The 16,591-nt window shown below is 55.2% G+C and overlaps 2 protein-coding genes across 11 annotated transcripts in view; both read left to right on the forward strand.

The window, feature by feature from the left end:
* On the forward strand, positions 1-5,596 carry LOC137485613 (glutamine-rich protein 2-like). Of its 7 annotated transcripts, none has more exons than XM_068210181.1 (15): positions 3-306; positions 603-683; positions 769-870; positions 1,119-1,223; positions 1,411-1,502; positions 1,644-1,758; positions 2,040-2,162; positions 2,394-2,468; positions 2,784-2,948; positions 3,105-3,217; positions 3,841-3,906; positions 4,142-4,258; positions 4,847-5,003; positions 5,163-5,256; positions 5,444-5,596. In XM_068210181.1, exons 1-15 carry the CDS (start codon positions 52-54, stop codon positions 5,533-5,535), a joined length of 1,752 nt encoding a protein of 583 aa, XP_068066282.1. In that variant the 5' UTR covers positions 3-51; the 3' UTR covers positions 5,536-5,596. The 7 variants fall into 7 exon arrangements, with proteins under 7 accessions (XP_068066280.1, XP_068066281.1, XP_068066282.1 ...); XM_068210183.1 differs by having other exon boundaries at positions 4,847-4,988; XM_068210179.1 differs by lacking the exon at positions 5,444-5,596 and having other exon boundaries at positions 1-306; positions 5,163-5,399.
* A 6,905-nt stretch (positions 5,597-12,501) lies between these two features.
* Positions 12,502-16,591, forward strand: part of LOC137485614 (glutamine-rich protein 2-like) — an 86,556-nt gene continuing 82,466 nt past the window's right edge. The window contains exons 1-11 of one of the 4 annotated variants that reach the window (XM_068210186.1): positions 12,502-12,806; positions 13,103-13,183; positions 13,269-13,370; positions 13,619-13,723; positions 13,911-14,002; positions 14,144-14,258; positions 14,540-14,662; positions 14,894-14,968; positions 15,284-15,448; positions 15,605-15,717; positions 16,340-16,405. In XM_068210186.1, coding sequence (XP_068066287.1) covers positions 12,552-12,806; positions 13,103-13,183; positions 13,269-13,370; positions 13,619-13,723; positions 13,911-14,002; positions 14,144-14,258; positions 14,540-14,662; positions 14,894-14,968; positions 15,284-15,448; positions 15,605-15,717; positions 16,340-16,405 — 1,292 coding nt within the window. In that variant the 5' untranslated portion in view covers positions 12,502-12,551. Of the gene's footprint in view, positions 12,807-13,102; positions 13,184-13,268; positions 13,371-13,618; positions 13,724-13,910; positions 14,003-14,143; positions 14,259-14,539; positions 14,663-14,893; positions 14,969-15,283; positions 15,449-15,604; positions 15,718-16,339; positions 16,410-16,591 lie in introns of all 4 variants that reach the window. The other 3 variants (XM_068210187.1, XM_068210189.1, XM_068210188.1) reach the window with 3 other exon arrangements.

Below are 16,591 nucleotides of genomic sequence, written 5' to 3' on the forward strand. Positions count from 1 at the left end.
AGGAAGGATTGTGATAGATCAGGGACAGAGTCCCTGTCTGTGTGTGCAGACATGGCAACATCCCTGGACACACTCAGCCTCTCCCAGATGCTGGATCTTGCCATCGGGGCGCCCCAGAAGGGGGCCATTAACTTTGCAGCCATGCGAAAACTGCTGCAGGCCATGCTGGAGCACCTGGACGGGCAGTACCTGACCAGCCAGGAGCCGTGGCCGGGCCAGCTGAGTGGCCCCTCACTTGCTGATCTGGCCACTGACGTGAAAAAGATGAAGGAGGAGATGGAAGAGTACAGGAAACACATGTCCAAGGTAGAGGCTCTTCCCAGCCCCCGGGGCACTCCCCCACCAGACAGCCCCTCCCCGCTTCCTCAGACAGCAGTGCTTGGCACTGCCCTCAGTGCCCCGGCACAGCCCCTGGCAGGGGCTCTTTGCCATCTGCATGGGCTTCAGCGCTCTGGCACTGAGCTGGGCTGGGGCAGGGGGCACTGGGACTCTCCCTGCCCACCTGGATTGCCATGGGCTGCCCGTGGCAGGGCAGGGCTCTTTGCGCTGTTGCTGCCCTGGCCATCACCTCTGACATCCCTGCTCCTCGGACTGTTTCACAGGTCCTTCGTGAGGAGATTGGTGGGGTAAAGGCAGAAAATTCCCGCATATCAGAGGAGATGAAGAAATTGCGGGAGACACAGGTCTGTGCAGACCACTGCAGTTCTCAAGGTCATATTTCCCACACTCACTCTCCAGAGCCTTGTCTCTGACAATGCTTTCTCCTAGACCATGGCTATTTCCCAGCATCAAGAAGAGATGGAAAAGTTCAAGGCTGCCCAGCGTCATATGGCAGAGAAAATGAAGAAGGTCCAGATGTCACGGGACGAGGTGAAGTGCTGCCGGGAGCAAGTTTTGGGTCTGAGACAGCAGCCTGTACCCTCGGCTCTGCTGGCTGGAGGCTCAGTACCCTTGGCCCTGCTAGATGCACGGACCGTGCTGCCTGCAGAGCCCTGCCAGCCTGGCTGAGCCCGGCCCTGCGCTGTCCCCGGGGCTCCACAAACCACAGCAGGGGTCAAGGCCTTGCAGGTCCCCACTGACCCTCCCAGAGGCTCACTGCCACCACTCCTCTCTCCTAGGACATGGCTCTCATCCAGGCTCTCCGTGAGGAGATGGACAGGATAAAGGCCACACAGATGTGCATGGAAGGAGACATAAAGAAGATGAAGGAGTCCCTTGCCTTAGTGAGCTGTTGGGTCGTGTAATCTTTAGGCTTCCATGGGGACCTTCAATGTGATTGCAAGAGCAGGGTTTGGGATCAGGGTCTCAGGAGCGGGTGGAGGACCCTGGGTCTGCCCATGCAGCTGAAGGGCCCCCACGCTGGGACAGCAGGATGTCCGTGCCCTGACTCTACCGTTACTGGCTTTCCAGATGAAGAAGCTGCAGGAGGACCTTAAAAAGCTGAGGCAGGACGCAGCCAGGTGGAAAGAAGAGAGCAGTAAGGAGATCTCTCAGCAAATTGAGTAAGAGGACAGGAGTGGGTTTCATACCCTGTGGGGCTGCAAGGGAGCCCTGCTGGTCTGGGAGCATCCTGGTTGGCAGGCACAGGATGCCCAGCAGCCCTGCAGGGGTAACCCTGACCTTGCCCCCATCCCGCTGGCCAGGGCTTTGAGGCAGGAGACAAAGCAGGATCTGCAGAAGATGAGAGAGCAGCAGGAGATGAGGAATGCCATGCTGGAGCAGCTGGTGACTGAGACAGCCGACCAGCTGAACGAGCAGGTGAGGTCCTGGGGGAGCACTCCCACCAGCCCTGGCTTGGTCATGTCGGAGGTCCACGCCACATCCTCATGCTGTGTGGAGCTTTGCTGTAATGTGGGGGAGACACAAGCTGCCCAAATTGGCCTGGACCAGTCAGCGGCATGGACAGAGATTAAAGCCTTGATGCAAACGTCCTGATGACACCAAAGCTCCTGGCCACAGGCTGAGAAATGTGGGACTGCCCCTGTGGAGCAGCTGGACTCCTTTGGTCATCACCTTATGTTCTTCCATCCCTGGAGCAGGATCGGGAGCTGAGCCAGCACATGGAAGCCAAGATCCTGCAGATTCAAAGAGACTATGAGAAACTCAGCTTTGCCTCAGGGATCCTGCAGAAGGACTCTCAACAAAAGCAGAGCGCAATCGAGGTGTGTGGTTGAAACCTATTTGGGCTCAGAGCATCCCCCAGGAAGACTCCAGGCAGGGGACCTCAAGGAATCTCCTGATGACCACCTCACAGCACTGTGCTGCTTCCAAGTGCCCTTCCTCAAGTTTTTTTTGGGTAGGGGGAGTGGGGTGTGCTCCTGGCTCGTGCACTGTGCACCAAGAGGCAGCTCCAACCTTGCTCTGGTGTCATGGGTTTCTTTCTGTACTGAAAGATGCTGTTCCAGTCTCTGGAGAAGCTGCAGAAGGAGAAGGCAAATGAGCAGGACGTGATGGCAGCAATGGACATGGTACAGTCGCAGTGCGCCTCTCTGCCAGCCCAAGGGGTTTCCAGGCAGGGTGACAAATGCCCCTGGTCCCTTGGGGGCTGGGCGGCAGAACTGGCCTGGGGAGGGAGAATTTCCTGAGCTCGTGGGGTCCCTCACCCTCCAGATGATGGGACCAAACTCACCAGGGTGATGGGGCAAATGGGGCCACAGCACCCTGAAAGGGGCATGATGGCCTGGAGGAAGCACTTCTCCTCTGCCCCTCTTGCACATGTGCTGGCCCTGCCTGTCGTTCCTCATCCCTTTCCCCACCGCTCTCCTGCCGTTCCCCTCTGCTAGAAGGCGGACAAAGCTGCCTTGGGCAGCAAAGTTGACTGCAGCCAATTTGAAGAGAACATGGAGGAGCTGGATGAGAGGATGCAGGAGTTGCAGAGCCAGATTTCAGGCCAGGAGCAGCACTGGAATAAGATGCAGCATCAGTTCAGTGAGGCAATGGAAGAGAAGGTGAGGGGTACCTCGTCCCCACCATGACAAACTGGCACCTTTGGGACTCGACAGCCTGAGGCAGCATCCCTCTGAGGATCCCCCTCCAGGCATTTCCCTGGAGAGCTCCGTGTCACATCCCGGGGCAGCTGGCTGAGGCTGTGCACCTGTTCACAGCTGGATCGCCTGGAGCTGAAGACTTTTCGAAAACACCTGGAGAACTCCTGGAACAGGAACATGGAGGAGCTTGAGAACAGGCTGATGCGTGAAAACGCTGCTGGGATTAAGAAGTGAGTGTGACGGAGATTCTGATGGCTCTGGGGACAGCCATGGTCCCGTTCCCTCCAGCTGCCCCACACACTGCCCGTGTGCTCCCCTGCCTTGGGACCAATCCAGCTGCTAAATGAGCCACGGGGATGCTGATGAAGCAGCTGCACCTTCTCCTTCCACCAGCAGCAGGTCCCACACAGGAAAGGAGGCAATGAGGACAGGGCACCTGCAGGACAGAGCCCTCCCAAAGCACAATGGGGCTGTGGGTGCAAAGGCTCCCAGAAGCCAGGCTGGGAGATGGCAACGCCCAGGCAGGGCTGTGACCAGCAGTGTCCCATGGCTGGGTCGTGCCCTGCCCTCCTGGCCGGGCACACAGGGGACTTTGGTGCCAGAGAGGGGCTGAAAGCGCCGCAGGGGCTGCTCGGGATGGTGCCACGGGTGCCTGTGCCCTTCACCTGGCATCAGCCAGCACGTTGGGGATGGGGAGGAACAGGCTCAACAGCCCACGGGTCACCCTGCAAACGCCGTGACCCTGTGCAGCGACCTGCCCGGCACCTGGCTGCTGCCAGCCAGCTGCTGCCTGTGTGCGGGCAGGGCTGTGGCCCCAGGAGCTCAGCCAGCCCTCTTCTCTCACCCTCCTTAGGCAGCTGCCAGTCCCTTTCACGTGCCTGTCCTGCGACCGCATGCTCGCCGTGCAGGTTCCTGGCCAGTGAGTAGCAGCAGTGCATCGCGGGCAGCGGGGCCGTGATGGGCGGAGAGGGGTGCCAGTAGTGACCGCCGTGCTGGGCACGGGGGTGACAGTGTCTGCTTGGGAGGCTCTGATGTGGGGAGCCCCCTCTGCAGCCCTGCCATCAGCAGGGGTGTGGGGGCTCATCCCAAGGGCTACAGGCAGCAGGATACCATGGGGTACAGTCCTCTGGGTTTGGGGGTGCTGCCTCCAACAGGAACAGCTTGTTTGTCCCCTGTCACACACCTGTGACTCCTGCCCTCCCCAGGTACCCCGAGACACTCCCGTATTTGCAGCCGCTGCCCCCCAGCAAGGAGCCACAGCACAGCCAAAGGTAAGGGCCCCGAGGACACATCCCCAGCTCCCGGGGTGCAGGCTAGCCCTGACACAGCAAGGAGGGCTCTTGCCTGGGCTGGGGCAGAGGAGCTTGGGGGGGACTGGGCAGGGCAGGGGAGCAGAAGGCAGCTGTGGAGGGCCACTGCTTCCCCCAGCTCTGGAGGGTTTTGCATTTTTTGCCTTGCACTGCCCTGTCTGGCCCACCTCTCTGTCCCAAGGCTGCTGAAAGCACATCTGATGAGCTGTGCCTGTTTTCAATCTGAGCTCAGACTTGGTGGGCAGCCGTGTGCCTTCTGTGAAAGGCGTTCCCAAAACCAAGCCCTGCAGCTGGGACAGGCCAGCTCCTGCCCGCTGGTGCCCTGTGCACATGGACCTGCCATGGCCATGGCCAGCAGAGCTGGCTGTGGGGACAGAGCCAGCAGATCCAGCCTGCTGGGACGGGCTTGGGACTCCTGCAGCAGGTGGACAGGAGCTGGGAGGGACATGGCCCTGCAGGCAGCACTGCCAGGCCCCTCCCGGGCACAGCAGGGTGAAGCCTGGGATGCCACAGGGCTGGGCACTGAGTGTCCTCTGCCCCATCCCACAGGAGGCCGGTGGCCCATGGCAGTGACCCCCGTGTGCCACAGAGCTCTGGGGACCATGAGAGCAGCAGTTTCAAACTGCCCCCCATTCAGGATTGTCCCCGGAACAAGGCATTTCTGCAGGGACTCGTGGCTCTCCCCAGCAAGGTAGGGATGAAGAAGGTGGGGACACGGCACGTGTAATGGGGACTGGCAGGGTGATGCTGAGGATCCAGGCTGAATTTGCGCCTTCAGTTTCCTCGGGGAGAGCTGGTTTGGGAGGGTTGCTAGGGAATGCTGAATTGGGGCCTGCATTTCAGCCAGCTGCTCTCTCCTTCCCAGCCCAGAGTGACCCAGCTGCTGGGCAGGGGTGGGCGCATGCCGAGGGGCCGGAATGACCAGCTTCCTGCGCTGATCAGGACACTGGATGAGCCAGGTGCGGCCCTGTCAGGGCACGGGCATCAGGGGGAGAAGAGACTGGCTGTCTGCTGGGCCTGCACCTGGTCCCTGGGGGTCTCGGGCCAAGCAGGTGACCCTGCTGCTGCCCCGTCCTGGGCTGGCTGAGCTGACCCAGACGGGGCAGCCCCGGGGACTGGGGGCTCACCCTTGCCTCTCACCCCCAGGCCCTGCCACCTCACGGGATCACCGGCCAGGCACTGCCCCCCGACAACCTCTCCAGGGCACCAGAGCTCCTCCAGTCTCTCCAGCCCCGTGAGACTTCAACAGCCCTCAAGGAGCCGGACAGGACTGGGAACCCAGTGCTCCATCAGGGACGTCTTCTCCGCCGACAGAAAAGTCTTGTGACAACTGTTGGCAAAGAAATAATTTTTATTTCTGTTAATTTAATAAAAAAAACTTCAAAAACACAGGCAGAGCCTTCTCCCACTGTCACTGAAAACACGGGGATAAGTCAAACACTCTTACACTATTTTTACTATTAGGAATCAGGCATTACTTCATTGCCAGCACTGGGATGCATAGGAATAGCTCCGCTCAGCATGCACACCCACTTTATAAACTTTTCACTATGTATTTTTAGCAAAGGAACTAATGCTCATTGCCTATAAATTACCTATTTCTCTTCATTAATTAATGTTCTATCTCCCATTTGTTTTGGATTTCTCAATTCTCATGCTGTTGCCAGCTAAAGAACTGTTTGCTCCTGGCAGGCTCCATCCTATGCTCATTTCACCAAGTCTTTGGCACTACACTGTCAAAACCAGGAGAAACATTTACCGAGGAAGGGAGTAAAACTACAGTCCATTGATCTAAGGTTTCACAATTTGAATAAGTGGCCAGCTAGACCATCTTTTCTCCTCATTTGCAGAGAAGCACCAGTTCACCAGGTGGTCAGACATGACTGCGGGTTCACCAAGCACCCGGGACTGCCAAAGAGACTCCCAGGGCAGAAGAAGGCATGTGCTAAGGGGAGGGAGAGTATGTTAATTTCTTGGGGGAAATTATTGTCATAGGTATGTTTCTTCTGAAAAAAGCGATCAAGATGATGTAAAACATAGGATTTAATCAGGGGCTTTTCCTGTACCCGGCGTGTACGCTGTGTGCAGTAATCCCCCATCTGTCTGGCATGGCAGTAAAGAATGCCTAAATCCCTCATATGCAAATGAAAGTGTTGGTTTCTTACTGTTTTTGATAACAGTGGTAATTAGTCCACTTTTCAGTCTTTTTATGATTTTAATTTTTCTCCAGATATGGTTTTCAGTACACTAAACGCTGAGTTCTCTTTGTTAGTTTCTTCTTTACCTCTGGTTTCCACAACTTGTCCTCACAGTCTACAACTTCTGCATTCCTGGTGTCCAGTTCTCAGCCCCATTTCTCTACCCCAGCTTTGTTCACTGAAACGTGTCAAGGTTGGTTTAGCAAAACTTGAAAGTGTCAGTGATTTTCCCAAACGGGGTTCCAGTACCAGCAGTTTGTATAAAATCCTGCTACGTGCTCCAGTGGAAAACTGCACTGCTTATGATTAAGTAAAGCTAATATTAACAGAGTTAATGAAAACAAATAATTGGAATAGCGAATTAGAAAGTTATATATTTTCCAACAATTCCCTTCTTTGAAAGTTATCTTAATTCTTTCTTTTAAGATTACATCCACTTCAATCATTCAATACTTAGGAAGACTTAAGACACTAAAATGCAACGATTGCTATTAAACTACTTCATAAAACCTTGTGGCAAAACTCGTCATATTTTAAATCTAGGGCCATGTGATTTTGCCAGTGTTTTATCTTGGGCTTGTAATTCTGGGGTTACATTTGAAAGGTCACACATTTTGGTGCAGCAACTATTAGGATGCTTTTCTCTGACACCCCTTGAGCAGCTTTATCTGCCAGTCGGTTTCCTACACCAACTGATGTATTTCCAAATGGATGAGCTTCACAATGCATGAGAGCCACTCTGGCTGGTACCTGAACACTTTCTAGTGGTTGCCTGATAACGTCTCCACCTTTGGCAGGAGATCCTCGTGCTGAAAGGAGCCCTCCTTTGTTCTAGAGAGCTCCGTGGGCATGTGCTGCTCCAAATGCACATTTAGAATTAGCCCATATGTTGCCCTTCTTCCCCTGAGACAATTCCAGGCGGCCAGAGAGTGAGCAGCTCAGCCTTGTGTGCAGAGGTGGTAAGAAGTAATGGGATGGCTTTGATTGGGCCCTACTGCACACCCAAATTGCTGCTTTCCTTTGCTCACAAAATTGCTCCCACCTCTGGACAATTCCCAGTCCGGATCTTGTACCAGAGGATCTCTTCTGCTGGAGCGAAGCTGCTCCATAGCTAGAAGACAGGCATGTTGTGAGGCATGTTGTGACAGTCATGTTGTGTTTGCAGTTCCACATCATCCTGATCCAACAGGACAACTGGGTACTTGAGCATTCAACTTGGGGGTAATCGGTGACCTCCTTGTTGTCCTGGAACAGAGAGGACAAAGGGTGGAACATGAACAGTCATTTTCCAGCCCGTGGTCCGTTCTGGGCTTCTTGTATTAAAAAGACAGTTGCTGCTACAAGTTAAAGGCAGCCAGGAGATCCTGTAACTTACACTGTCCACTTGTTTGGAAAAATATCTTATGGCCCCTTTCCATGTCCATAACCTCAGTGTTTGTGAACAAACAGCTCAAGAGGCTTGGTCAAGTCAGGTACTGCCTGTGCAAGGACCACATTAGAGCTCTCCTGAGGTCTCTGAAAGCCTCTGGCATTCTGGAGTGCACTGTAGCACCTCCTTGGTGTAGCACCTCCTTGGGGGTTTCTCAGGGCTGCATATAAAGCTCTTACCCTAGGCCAGAATTAGGAACCCAGAGCTCACACCAACCACCCATCCCCAGAAATGTTCTTCACTTGCAAACAGACCTCGGCTCTGGAGTATGGCAAACTGCCTCCATCCTTTCTGTTCCAAGGCTTGGCTGGCCCTGGGAAATGGTGAACCTCAGCTACAGAACATGCTCTTTGGCACTCTGGGCCTTCTTCCTGGATACCCTGTCACTGGCTTGTCCCAAAAAGTTCAGCAAACTGAGGGTCATTTCAATGCATCTAGCTTCAGTTCCTGTAGCAATTAAAAGATCACCCACATACTGCAGCAAAGGGAGATCTTCATTCTCCTCCTCCCACACTGAAGTGGCTGCTGGAGCCCTGGCTAGCTCTCTGAACTCCGGCGCCTCGCCAGGAGTGGGGAACTGCCTCGGTATGGGGATTTAGCTGAGGCTGAACCTTTAGAGGCACTTGCTCTAAGGTGCCAGACACAAGCCACAACAGGGACCACGAGAGGAGAAAGGAGGAGGCTCTCCGTCTTGCGGTTCCACAAGGAACACTTTACTCCAGGTGAAGCCAGCTGAAACAAAGCGCCCCAGGCACTCATGTGCAAAGGGTGTGTAGTGCAGCTACAAGGCAGGGGGTGGATACCAACAGCTAACAAACAGGGAATCCTCAGAGGAGGAGTCAGGGGATTACATCAAGCGTCTGGGGCCAATTGGGGTAGGAGGGTGGAGAGGATGGGTCACATGGGCCAGTGGGGCTTCCAGGAATAGGAGCATTCCAAAGGGGTGCTGCAGACAGGGATTGGCCCAAGGTTTGAATGGCAGAGGAGGTTCCGGAATCAAGGCGTGGACTGCCTTGACAGGCAGGGGGAGAGTTGGACCAAGGGGTGGGGAATGCCATGAGGGACAGCTTTGAGGGAAGCTAAAACCCAGGGGTAAACAAACTCGGGGAGAACCCGGGGGTACAGCAGGACGAACCAGTTAACAAGGAATCGATAACATTAATTCAAACCGCAACACCGTGCCTCCAATTCTTTTGCCAGCTGGTTCTTGTCTTGGGGTGACAGTGTGATACTGTGCCCCTACTGTCTGCTTTATGCCCGGACACGGGTCCTGTAGCTTTAAGCTAGGCCTGAGAGAGGGGTGGAAAGCTGGTGGAATTCTTTTGGTGTGGTTTTCACACATCCTCCCCCAGGCTCGCTCAGCTGTCTTGTGCAGCATGGACAGAGGGAGTACATCTTTGCTTTTAGCTGGCTTCTTGTTTGTTTGACAATGCAGGAAGATTTCCCAGCACGGTGGCTTTTTCTCCTGGAACTGTTCGGCTTTTCCCCGGCCCAAAACACCAGAACATCATCGGGATCCCTGCGTCCCAGCCCGGAGGGGGGGCCCTGGGACTGGTGTCCTGGCTCCAGACTCGGGAGGAGCTGAGCCGCTCCTACAGAAGGAACTGTGAATCCACCAGCTTTCTCCACAGAGAGAAGGTTTGGATAGCTAACATTATTCATTCTGTTTCCCGTGCCTGCCCGCACTCTGTGTGTTAAATAAACAGCTTTTGCACTTTCTTCCAAAAAATTCCTTGCTGTGGGAGGGAGTGCCAAAACCTGTTGTCTGTTAGGAGATGTTTCCTCCTAACTCGTCTCCAATTGAAAGAGTTCTCAAACAATGTGGGGTGGTTTTTGAACCTTGGAGAAAGAACGTTCCACTTCAGTTGGGTTTCATGGCCCATCAAGGAACTTCCCATTGAATGACAAACAAGAGCTGACTTTCAGTATCAAGGGCAATGCAGAAAAAGCATCCTTAACATCCACAACAGTGGACTCATCAGATTCCTTAATTGGGCTTAAAAGCGTACAAGGACTTGCTACCACTGGGTCTAAGTCCCACACTATTTTACTGACAGCTCTGACATCTTCTACTGGCCTGGGTTCATCAGTATGTGGCTCCTTTACTGGCAGGAGAGGTGTCCTATATTGTGACTCACATGCCCTCAGTGATCCATCTTGCAAAACTCAGCAATTCATTCATCTAACCCTCTTCTAGCTTCTAACCTCAAAGAATAATTTTTCTCCCTGACCAGTTTTCCGTCAAGCTCCAACTGAATCCTTGCTGGTTCCACTGCTTTTGACTTCCCTGGAATTCCGTTGGTCCGCACCAACACAGTGGCAGTGTTTTCCACCCCTTCCCACCAGGGATGTGCAGGAGGGAAGGACTGATCCCCGCTGAACATTCTGAGCATGCCCTCTCTCAGCCTCTTCCCCCACTTTTGCCATTGCCACAATTCCTCCACCTGGAGTTAACAGTGGGTCTGCAAGTACCTTACTGAAATCCCAGGGGTCTTTGCCTTGAACTCACTGGATTAGGGCATCGGAGGATCTCCCTGAAAAATCTTTGGAGTGCACTGGAGTCCTCTCGATCCCGTGAATCCATGGAGCAAAAGAAGGAGCATGGTTCCATCCGGGTCACTAGAAACGGTCGCCAAAACCGGGATAAATGAAATCCTCAAACACAATGGTTTTAGTACTGGCGAGTTAAGTGTTACTTTGCGCTGGTCAGGGCACGTGGAGCGGGTAGTTCCAGCCACACACGGGCACAAAACTTTCCACTTAGTTATCTGTTTCTAGCAAACAAAGAAATCAATGGTCCTCCATTCTAAATCACATCATTCTCTTCATTAGTTAGTACTCTAACCTCTACTGGTTAGAGCTTTCTTGCTTCTCATCCTAATGAGCCCACATTTTTCTGCCTCTCTATTATTATCTTTTTCCAAGGCATGGAGTTATCCGGCATTTACTGAATTTTCTTTTATTAATCTCTTCTTTGTCTTCTGGTCTCTGCAACAACAACTCCTTGGAGGGCTGTAAATCCTGCATTTTACATGTCCACTTTTCAGCTTTGTTCACTGAAGCTTTGAAGTGTTAGTTTAGCAAAACTAATAGTTTCCCTGATTTTCCCAATCAAACTCTAATAATAACCCCCTCTGAAAAGAAGTTTAGCTACCTGTTGGCTAAGAGTTGGACTTACACTGCTAAAGATTAGTTATAAAAATTAATTAAAAGTTATAATATCGCAAGCCCCTTCACCTGCTGTAGAGCTTTGGAGCAGGAAGGATTAGGGGTGAACAGAGCATGTTTTGGAAAGGGGCAGACGGGGGTGGATGCAGGTGTGCAAGGGAAGATCCTGGTTTGTCTTCCCCCACAGTCTTGGGGACATTGGCAGGAGAAATGATTTCATTGTCTTCTTTAGGGACTGTCAAGCTGACATAAACCCTGACTCGGAGGAAACTGTACAAAGGCTTCACCCACGGAGACTCTTTGCCCTGAACTCCAGAGGAGGAAGGAGTCTATGCCCCAACAAGCCTATAGCTCAGCGAGGGGCTCACGGGGGTCCTCCTGCACCTCCGGCATGAGGAACAGCACCCCACTGCTTCCCTGGCAAAGGCTGATCCCAGTGGATGCTCCAAACCAGGCCCTGGCTTTGCTGTGCCAAACCAGCCAGTAGCCAGGTCTGAAACCCAGGTGAAAGCAGCAGGTTGGTGATTCTCTGCCAGGGACTGAGCTCTGTGGGGCTGCTGGCCCTACCCGTGGCCTCTGCCCAGGAGCTGCCTGGGGGATCCCTCTCTTGGTGAGGAAACAAAGATAAATGTACCCTTTGGGCTTCATCTGGGCCTTTGTGGTTGTTGCGGTGCCCTGCCCGTGGTGACTCACGCTGACAGTTCACCGCACAGCAAAGCCAGGCTTAGGGCCTGCTCCACAATGCAGGAAGAAACCAAGAACACGAGATGCCACAGACGGGACACCGACACAGCAGATGAAGAACTGGCTTAGCTGTAACTCAAGTCTTAAACTGATTAAAAGAAAAACAGCGAGGCCTCTCCTGTCCTGCCAGACTTTCAAGCGCTTTTCAGTCACTAAAGGGCTCCAAATGGGCTGGGGAGGGACTTGGCACAAGGGCCTTGAATGACAGGGCAAGGGGGAATGGCTTCACACTGCGAGACTGCAGGGTTAGATGAGCAATTGGAAAGAAAATCTTCCTGCGAGGGTCGCGATGCCTTGGCACAGGTTGCCCAAAGAAATGGTGTCTGCCCCATTCCTGAAAGTGTCCAGGGCCAGGCTGGATGGCACTTGGAGCAACCTGGTCTAGTGGAAGGTGTTCCTGCCTGTGGCAGGGGATTGCAAAGAGAGAATCTTTGAGGTCCCTTCCAGGCCAAGTCATTCCATGACTCTATGACTTCATGAGTCTGTGACCCAGTGGCTCCCAGGGGTGAGCTGTTGTGCTGCCTGGCAACGGGAGTTGTGATGACAAAGGGCATGAGCAGAGCAGGCTCCAGTCCTCTGATGGACAAGGAAGGAGGAAGGAGCCTGTTGGCTGCTCATCCTTTTTATTATTGCGTTTGCTCACCCCTGACAGACCCAGCTGGGCAGGAAGGATTGTGATAGATCAGGGACAGAGTCCCTGTCTGTGTGTGCAGACATGGCAACATCCCTGGACACACTCAGCCTCTCCCAGATGCTGGATCTTGCCATCGGGGCGCCCCAGAAGGGGGCCATTAACTTTGCAGCCATGCGAAAACTGCTGCAGGCCATGCTGGAGCACCTGGACGGGCAGTACCTGACCAGCCAGGAGCCGTGGCCGGGCCAGCTGAGTGGCCCCTCACTTGCTGATCTGGCCACTGACGTGAAAAAGATGAAGGAGGAGATGGAAGAGTACAGGAAACACATGTCCAAGGTAGAGGCTCTTCCCAGCCCCCGGGGCACTCCCCCACCAGACAGCCCCTCCCCGCTTCCTCAGACAGCAGTGCTTGGCACTGCCCTCAGTGCCCCGGCACAGCCCCTGGCAGGGGCTCTTTGCCATCTGCATGGGCTTCAGCGCTCTGGCACTGAGCTGGGCTGGGGCAGGGGGCACGGGGACTCTCCCTGCCCACCTGGATTGCCATGGGCTGCCCGTGGCAGGGCAGGGCTCTTTGCGCTGTTGCTGCCCTGGCCATCACCTCTGACATCCCTGCTCCTCGGACTGTTTCACAGGTCCTTCGTGAGGAGATTGGTGGGGTAAAGGCAGAAAATTCCCGCATATCAGAGGAGATGAAGAAATTGCGGGAGACACAGGTCTGTGCAGACCACTGCAGTTCTCAAGGTCATATTTCCCACACTCACTCTCCAGAGCCTTGTCTCTGACAATGCTTTCTCCTAGACCATGGCTATTTCCCAGCATCAAGAAGAGATGGAAAAGTTCAAGGCTGCCCAGCGTCATATGGCAGAGAAAATGAAGAAGGTCCAGATGTCACGGGACGAGGTGAAGTGCTGCCGGGAGCAAGTTTTGGGTCTGAGACAGCAGCCTGTACCCTCGGCTCTGCTGGCTGGAGGCTCAGTACCCTTGGCCCTGCTAGATGCACTGACCGTGCTGCCTGCAGAGCCCTGCCAGCCTGGCTGAGCCCGGCCCTGTGCTGTCCCCGGGGCTCCACAAACCACAGCAGGGGTCAAGGCCTTGCAGGTCCCCACTGACCCTCCCAGAGGCTCACTGCCACCACTCCTCTCTCCTAGGACATGGCTCTCATCCAGGGTCTCCGTGAGGAGATGGACAGGATAAAGGCCACACAGATGTGCATGGAAGGAGACATAAAGAAGATGAAGGAGTCCCTTGCCTTAGTGAGCTGTTGGGTCATGTAATCTTTAGGCTTCCATGGGGACCTTCAATGTGATTGCAAGAGCAGGGTTTGGGATCAGGGTCTCAGGAGCGGGTGGAGGACCCTGGGTCTGCCCATGCAGCTGAAGGGCCCCCACGCTGGGACAGCAGGATGTCCGTGCCCTGACTCTACCGTTACTGGCTTTCCAGATGAAGAAGCTGCAGGAGGACCTTAAAAAGCTGAGGCAGGACGCAGCCAGGTGGAAAGAAGAGAGCAGTAAGGAGATCTCTCAGCAAATTGAGTAAGAGGACAGGAGTGGGTTTCATACCCTGTGGGGCTGCAAGGGAGCCCTGCTGGTCTGGGAGCATCCTGGTTGGCAGGCACAGGATGCCCAGCAGCCCTGCAGGGGTAACCCTGACCTTGCCCCCATCCCGCTGGCCAGGGCTTTGAGGCAGGAGACAAAGCAGGATCTGCAGAAGATGAGAGAGCAGCAGGAGATGAGGAATGCCATGCTGGAGCAGCTGGTGACTGAGACAGCCGACCAGCTGAACGAGCAGGTGAGGTCCTGGGGGAGCACTCCCACCAGCCCTGGCTTGGTCATGTCGGAGGTCCACGCCACATCCTCATGCTGTGTGGAGCTTTGCTGTAATGTGGGGGAGACACAAGCTGCCCAAATTGGCCTGGACCAGTCAGCGGCATGGACAGAGATTAAAGCCTTGATGCAAACGTCCTGATGACACCAAAGCTCCTGGCCACAGGCTGAGAAATGTGGGACTGCCCCTGTGGAGCAGCTGGACTCCTTTGGTCATCACCTTATGTTCTTCCATCCCTGGAGCAGGATCGGGAGCTGAGCCAGCACATGGAAGCCAAGATCCTGCAGATTCAAAGAGACTATGAGAAACTCAGCTTTGCCTCAGGGATCCTGCAGAAGGACTCTCAACAAAAGCAGAGCGCAATCGAGGTGTGTGGTTGAAACCTATTTGGGCTCAGAGCATCCCCCAGGAAGACTCCAGGCAGGGGACCTCAAGGAATCTCCTGATGACCACCTCACAGCACTGTGCTGCTTCCAAGTGCCCTTCCTCAAGTTTTTTTTGGGTAGGGGGAGTGGGGTGTGCTCCTGGCTCGTGCACTGTGCACCAAGAGGCAGCTCCAACCTTGCTCTGGTGTCATGGGTTTCTTTCTGTACTGAAAGATGCTGTTCCAGTCTCTGGAGAAGCTGCAGAAGGAGAAGGCAAATGAGCAGGACGTGATGGCAGCAATGGACATGGTACAGTCGCAGTGGGCCTCTCTGCCAGCCCAAGGGGTTCCCAGGCAGGGTGACAAATGCCCCTGGTCCCTTGGGGGCTGGGCGGCAGAACTGGCCCGGGGAGGGAGAATTTCCTGAGCTCGTGGGGTCCCTCACCCTCCAGATGATGGGACCAAACTCACCAGGGTGATGGGGCAAATGGGGCCACAGCACCCTGAAAGGGGCATGATGGCCTGGAGGAAGCACTTCTCCTCTGCCCCTCTTGCACATGTGCTGGCCCTGCCTGTCGTTCCTCATCCCTTTCCCCACCGCTCTCCTGCCGTTCCCCTCTGCTAGAAGGCGGACAAAGCTGCCTTGGGCAGCAAAGTTGACTGCAGCCAATTTGAAGAGAACATGGAGGAGCTGGATGAGAGGATGCAGGAGTTGCAGAGCCAGATTTCAGGCCAGGAGCAGCACTGGAATAAGATGCAGCATCAGTTCAGTGAGGCAATGGAAGAGAAGGTGAGGGGTACCTCGTCCCCACCATGACAAACTGGCACCTTTGGGACTCGACAGCCTGAGGCAGCATCCCTCTGAGGATCCCCCTCCAGGCATTTCCCTGGAGAGGTCCGTGTCACATCCCGGGGCAGCTGGCTGAGGCTGTGCACCTGTTCACAGCTGGATCGCCTGGAGCTGAAGACTTTTCGAAAACACCTGGAGGACTCCTGGAAGAGGAACATGGAGGAGCTTGAGAACAGGCTGATGCGTGAAAACGCTGCTGGGATTAAGAAGTGAGTGTGACGGAGATTCTGATGGCTCTGGGGACAGCCATGGTCCCGTTCCCTCCAGCTGCCCCACACACTGCCCGTGTGCTCCCCTGCCTTGGGACCAATCCAGCTGCTACATGAGCCACGGGGATGCTGATGAAGCAGCTGCACCTTCTCCTTCCACCAGCAGCAGGTCCCACACAGGAAAGGAGGCATGAGGACAGGGCACCTGCAGGACAGAGCCCTCCCAAAGCACAATGGGGCTGTGGGTGCAAAGGCTCCCAGAAGCCAGGCTGGGAGATGGCAACACCCAGGCAGGGCTGTGACCAGCAGTGTCCCATGGCTGGGTCGTGCCCTGCCCTCCTGGCCGGGCACACAGGGGACTTTGGTGCCAGAGAGGGGCTGAAAGCGCCGCAGGGGCTGCTTGGGATGGTGCCACGGGTGCCTGTGCCCTTCACCTGGCATCAGCCAGCACGTTGGGGATGGGGAGAAACTGGCTCAACAGCCCACGGGTCACCCTGCAAACGCCGTGACCCTGTGCAGCGACCTGCCCGGCACCTGGCTGCTGCCAGCCAGCTGCTGCCTGTGTGCGGGCAGGGCTGTGGCCCCAGGAGCTCAGCCAGCCCTCTTCTCTCACCCTCCTTAGGCAGCTGCCAGTCCCTTTCACGTGCCTGTCCTGCGACCGCATGCTCGCCGTGCAGGTTCCTGGCCAGTGAGTAGCAGCAGTGCATCGCGGGCAGCGGGGCCGTGATGGGCGGAGAGGGGTGCCAGCAGTGACCGCCGTGCTGGGCACGGGGGTGACAGTGTCTGCTTGGGAGGCTCTGATGTGGGGAGCCCCCTCTGCAGCCCTGCCATCAGCAGGGGTGTGGGGGCTCATCCCAAGGGCTACAGGCAGCAG

Source organism: Anomalospiza imberbis, chromosome 20, assembly GCF_031753505.1.
Source record: "Anomalospiza imberbis isolate Cuckoo-Finch-1a 21T00152 chromosome 20, ASM3175350v1, whole genome shotgun sequence".
Lineage (NCBI taxonomy): Eukaryota > Metazoa > Chordata > Aves > Passeriformes > Viduidae > Anomalospiza > Anomalospiza imberbis.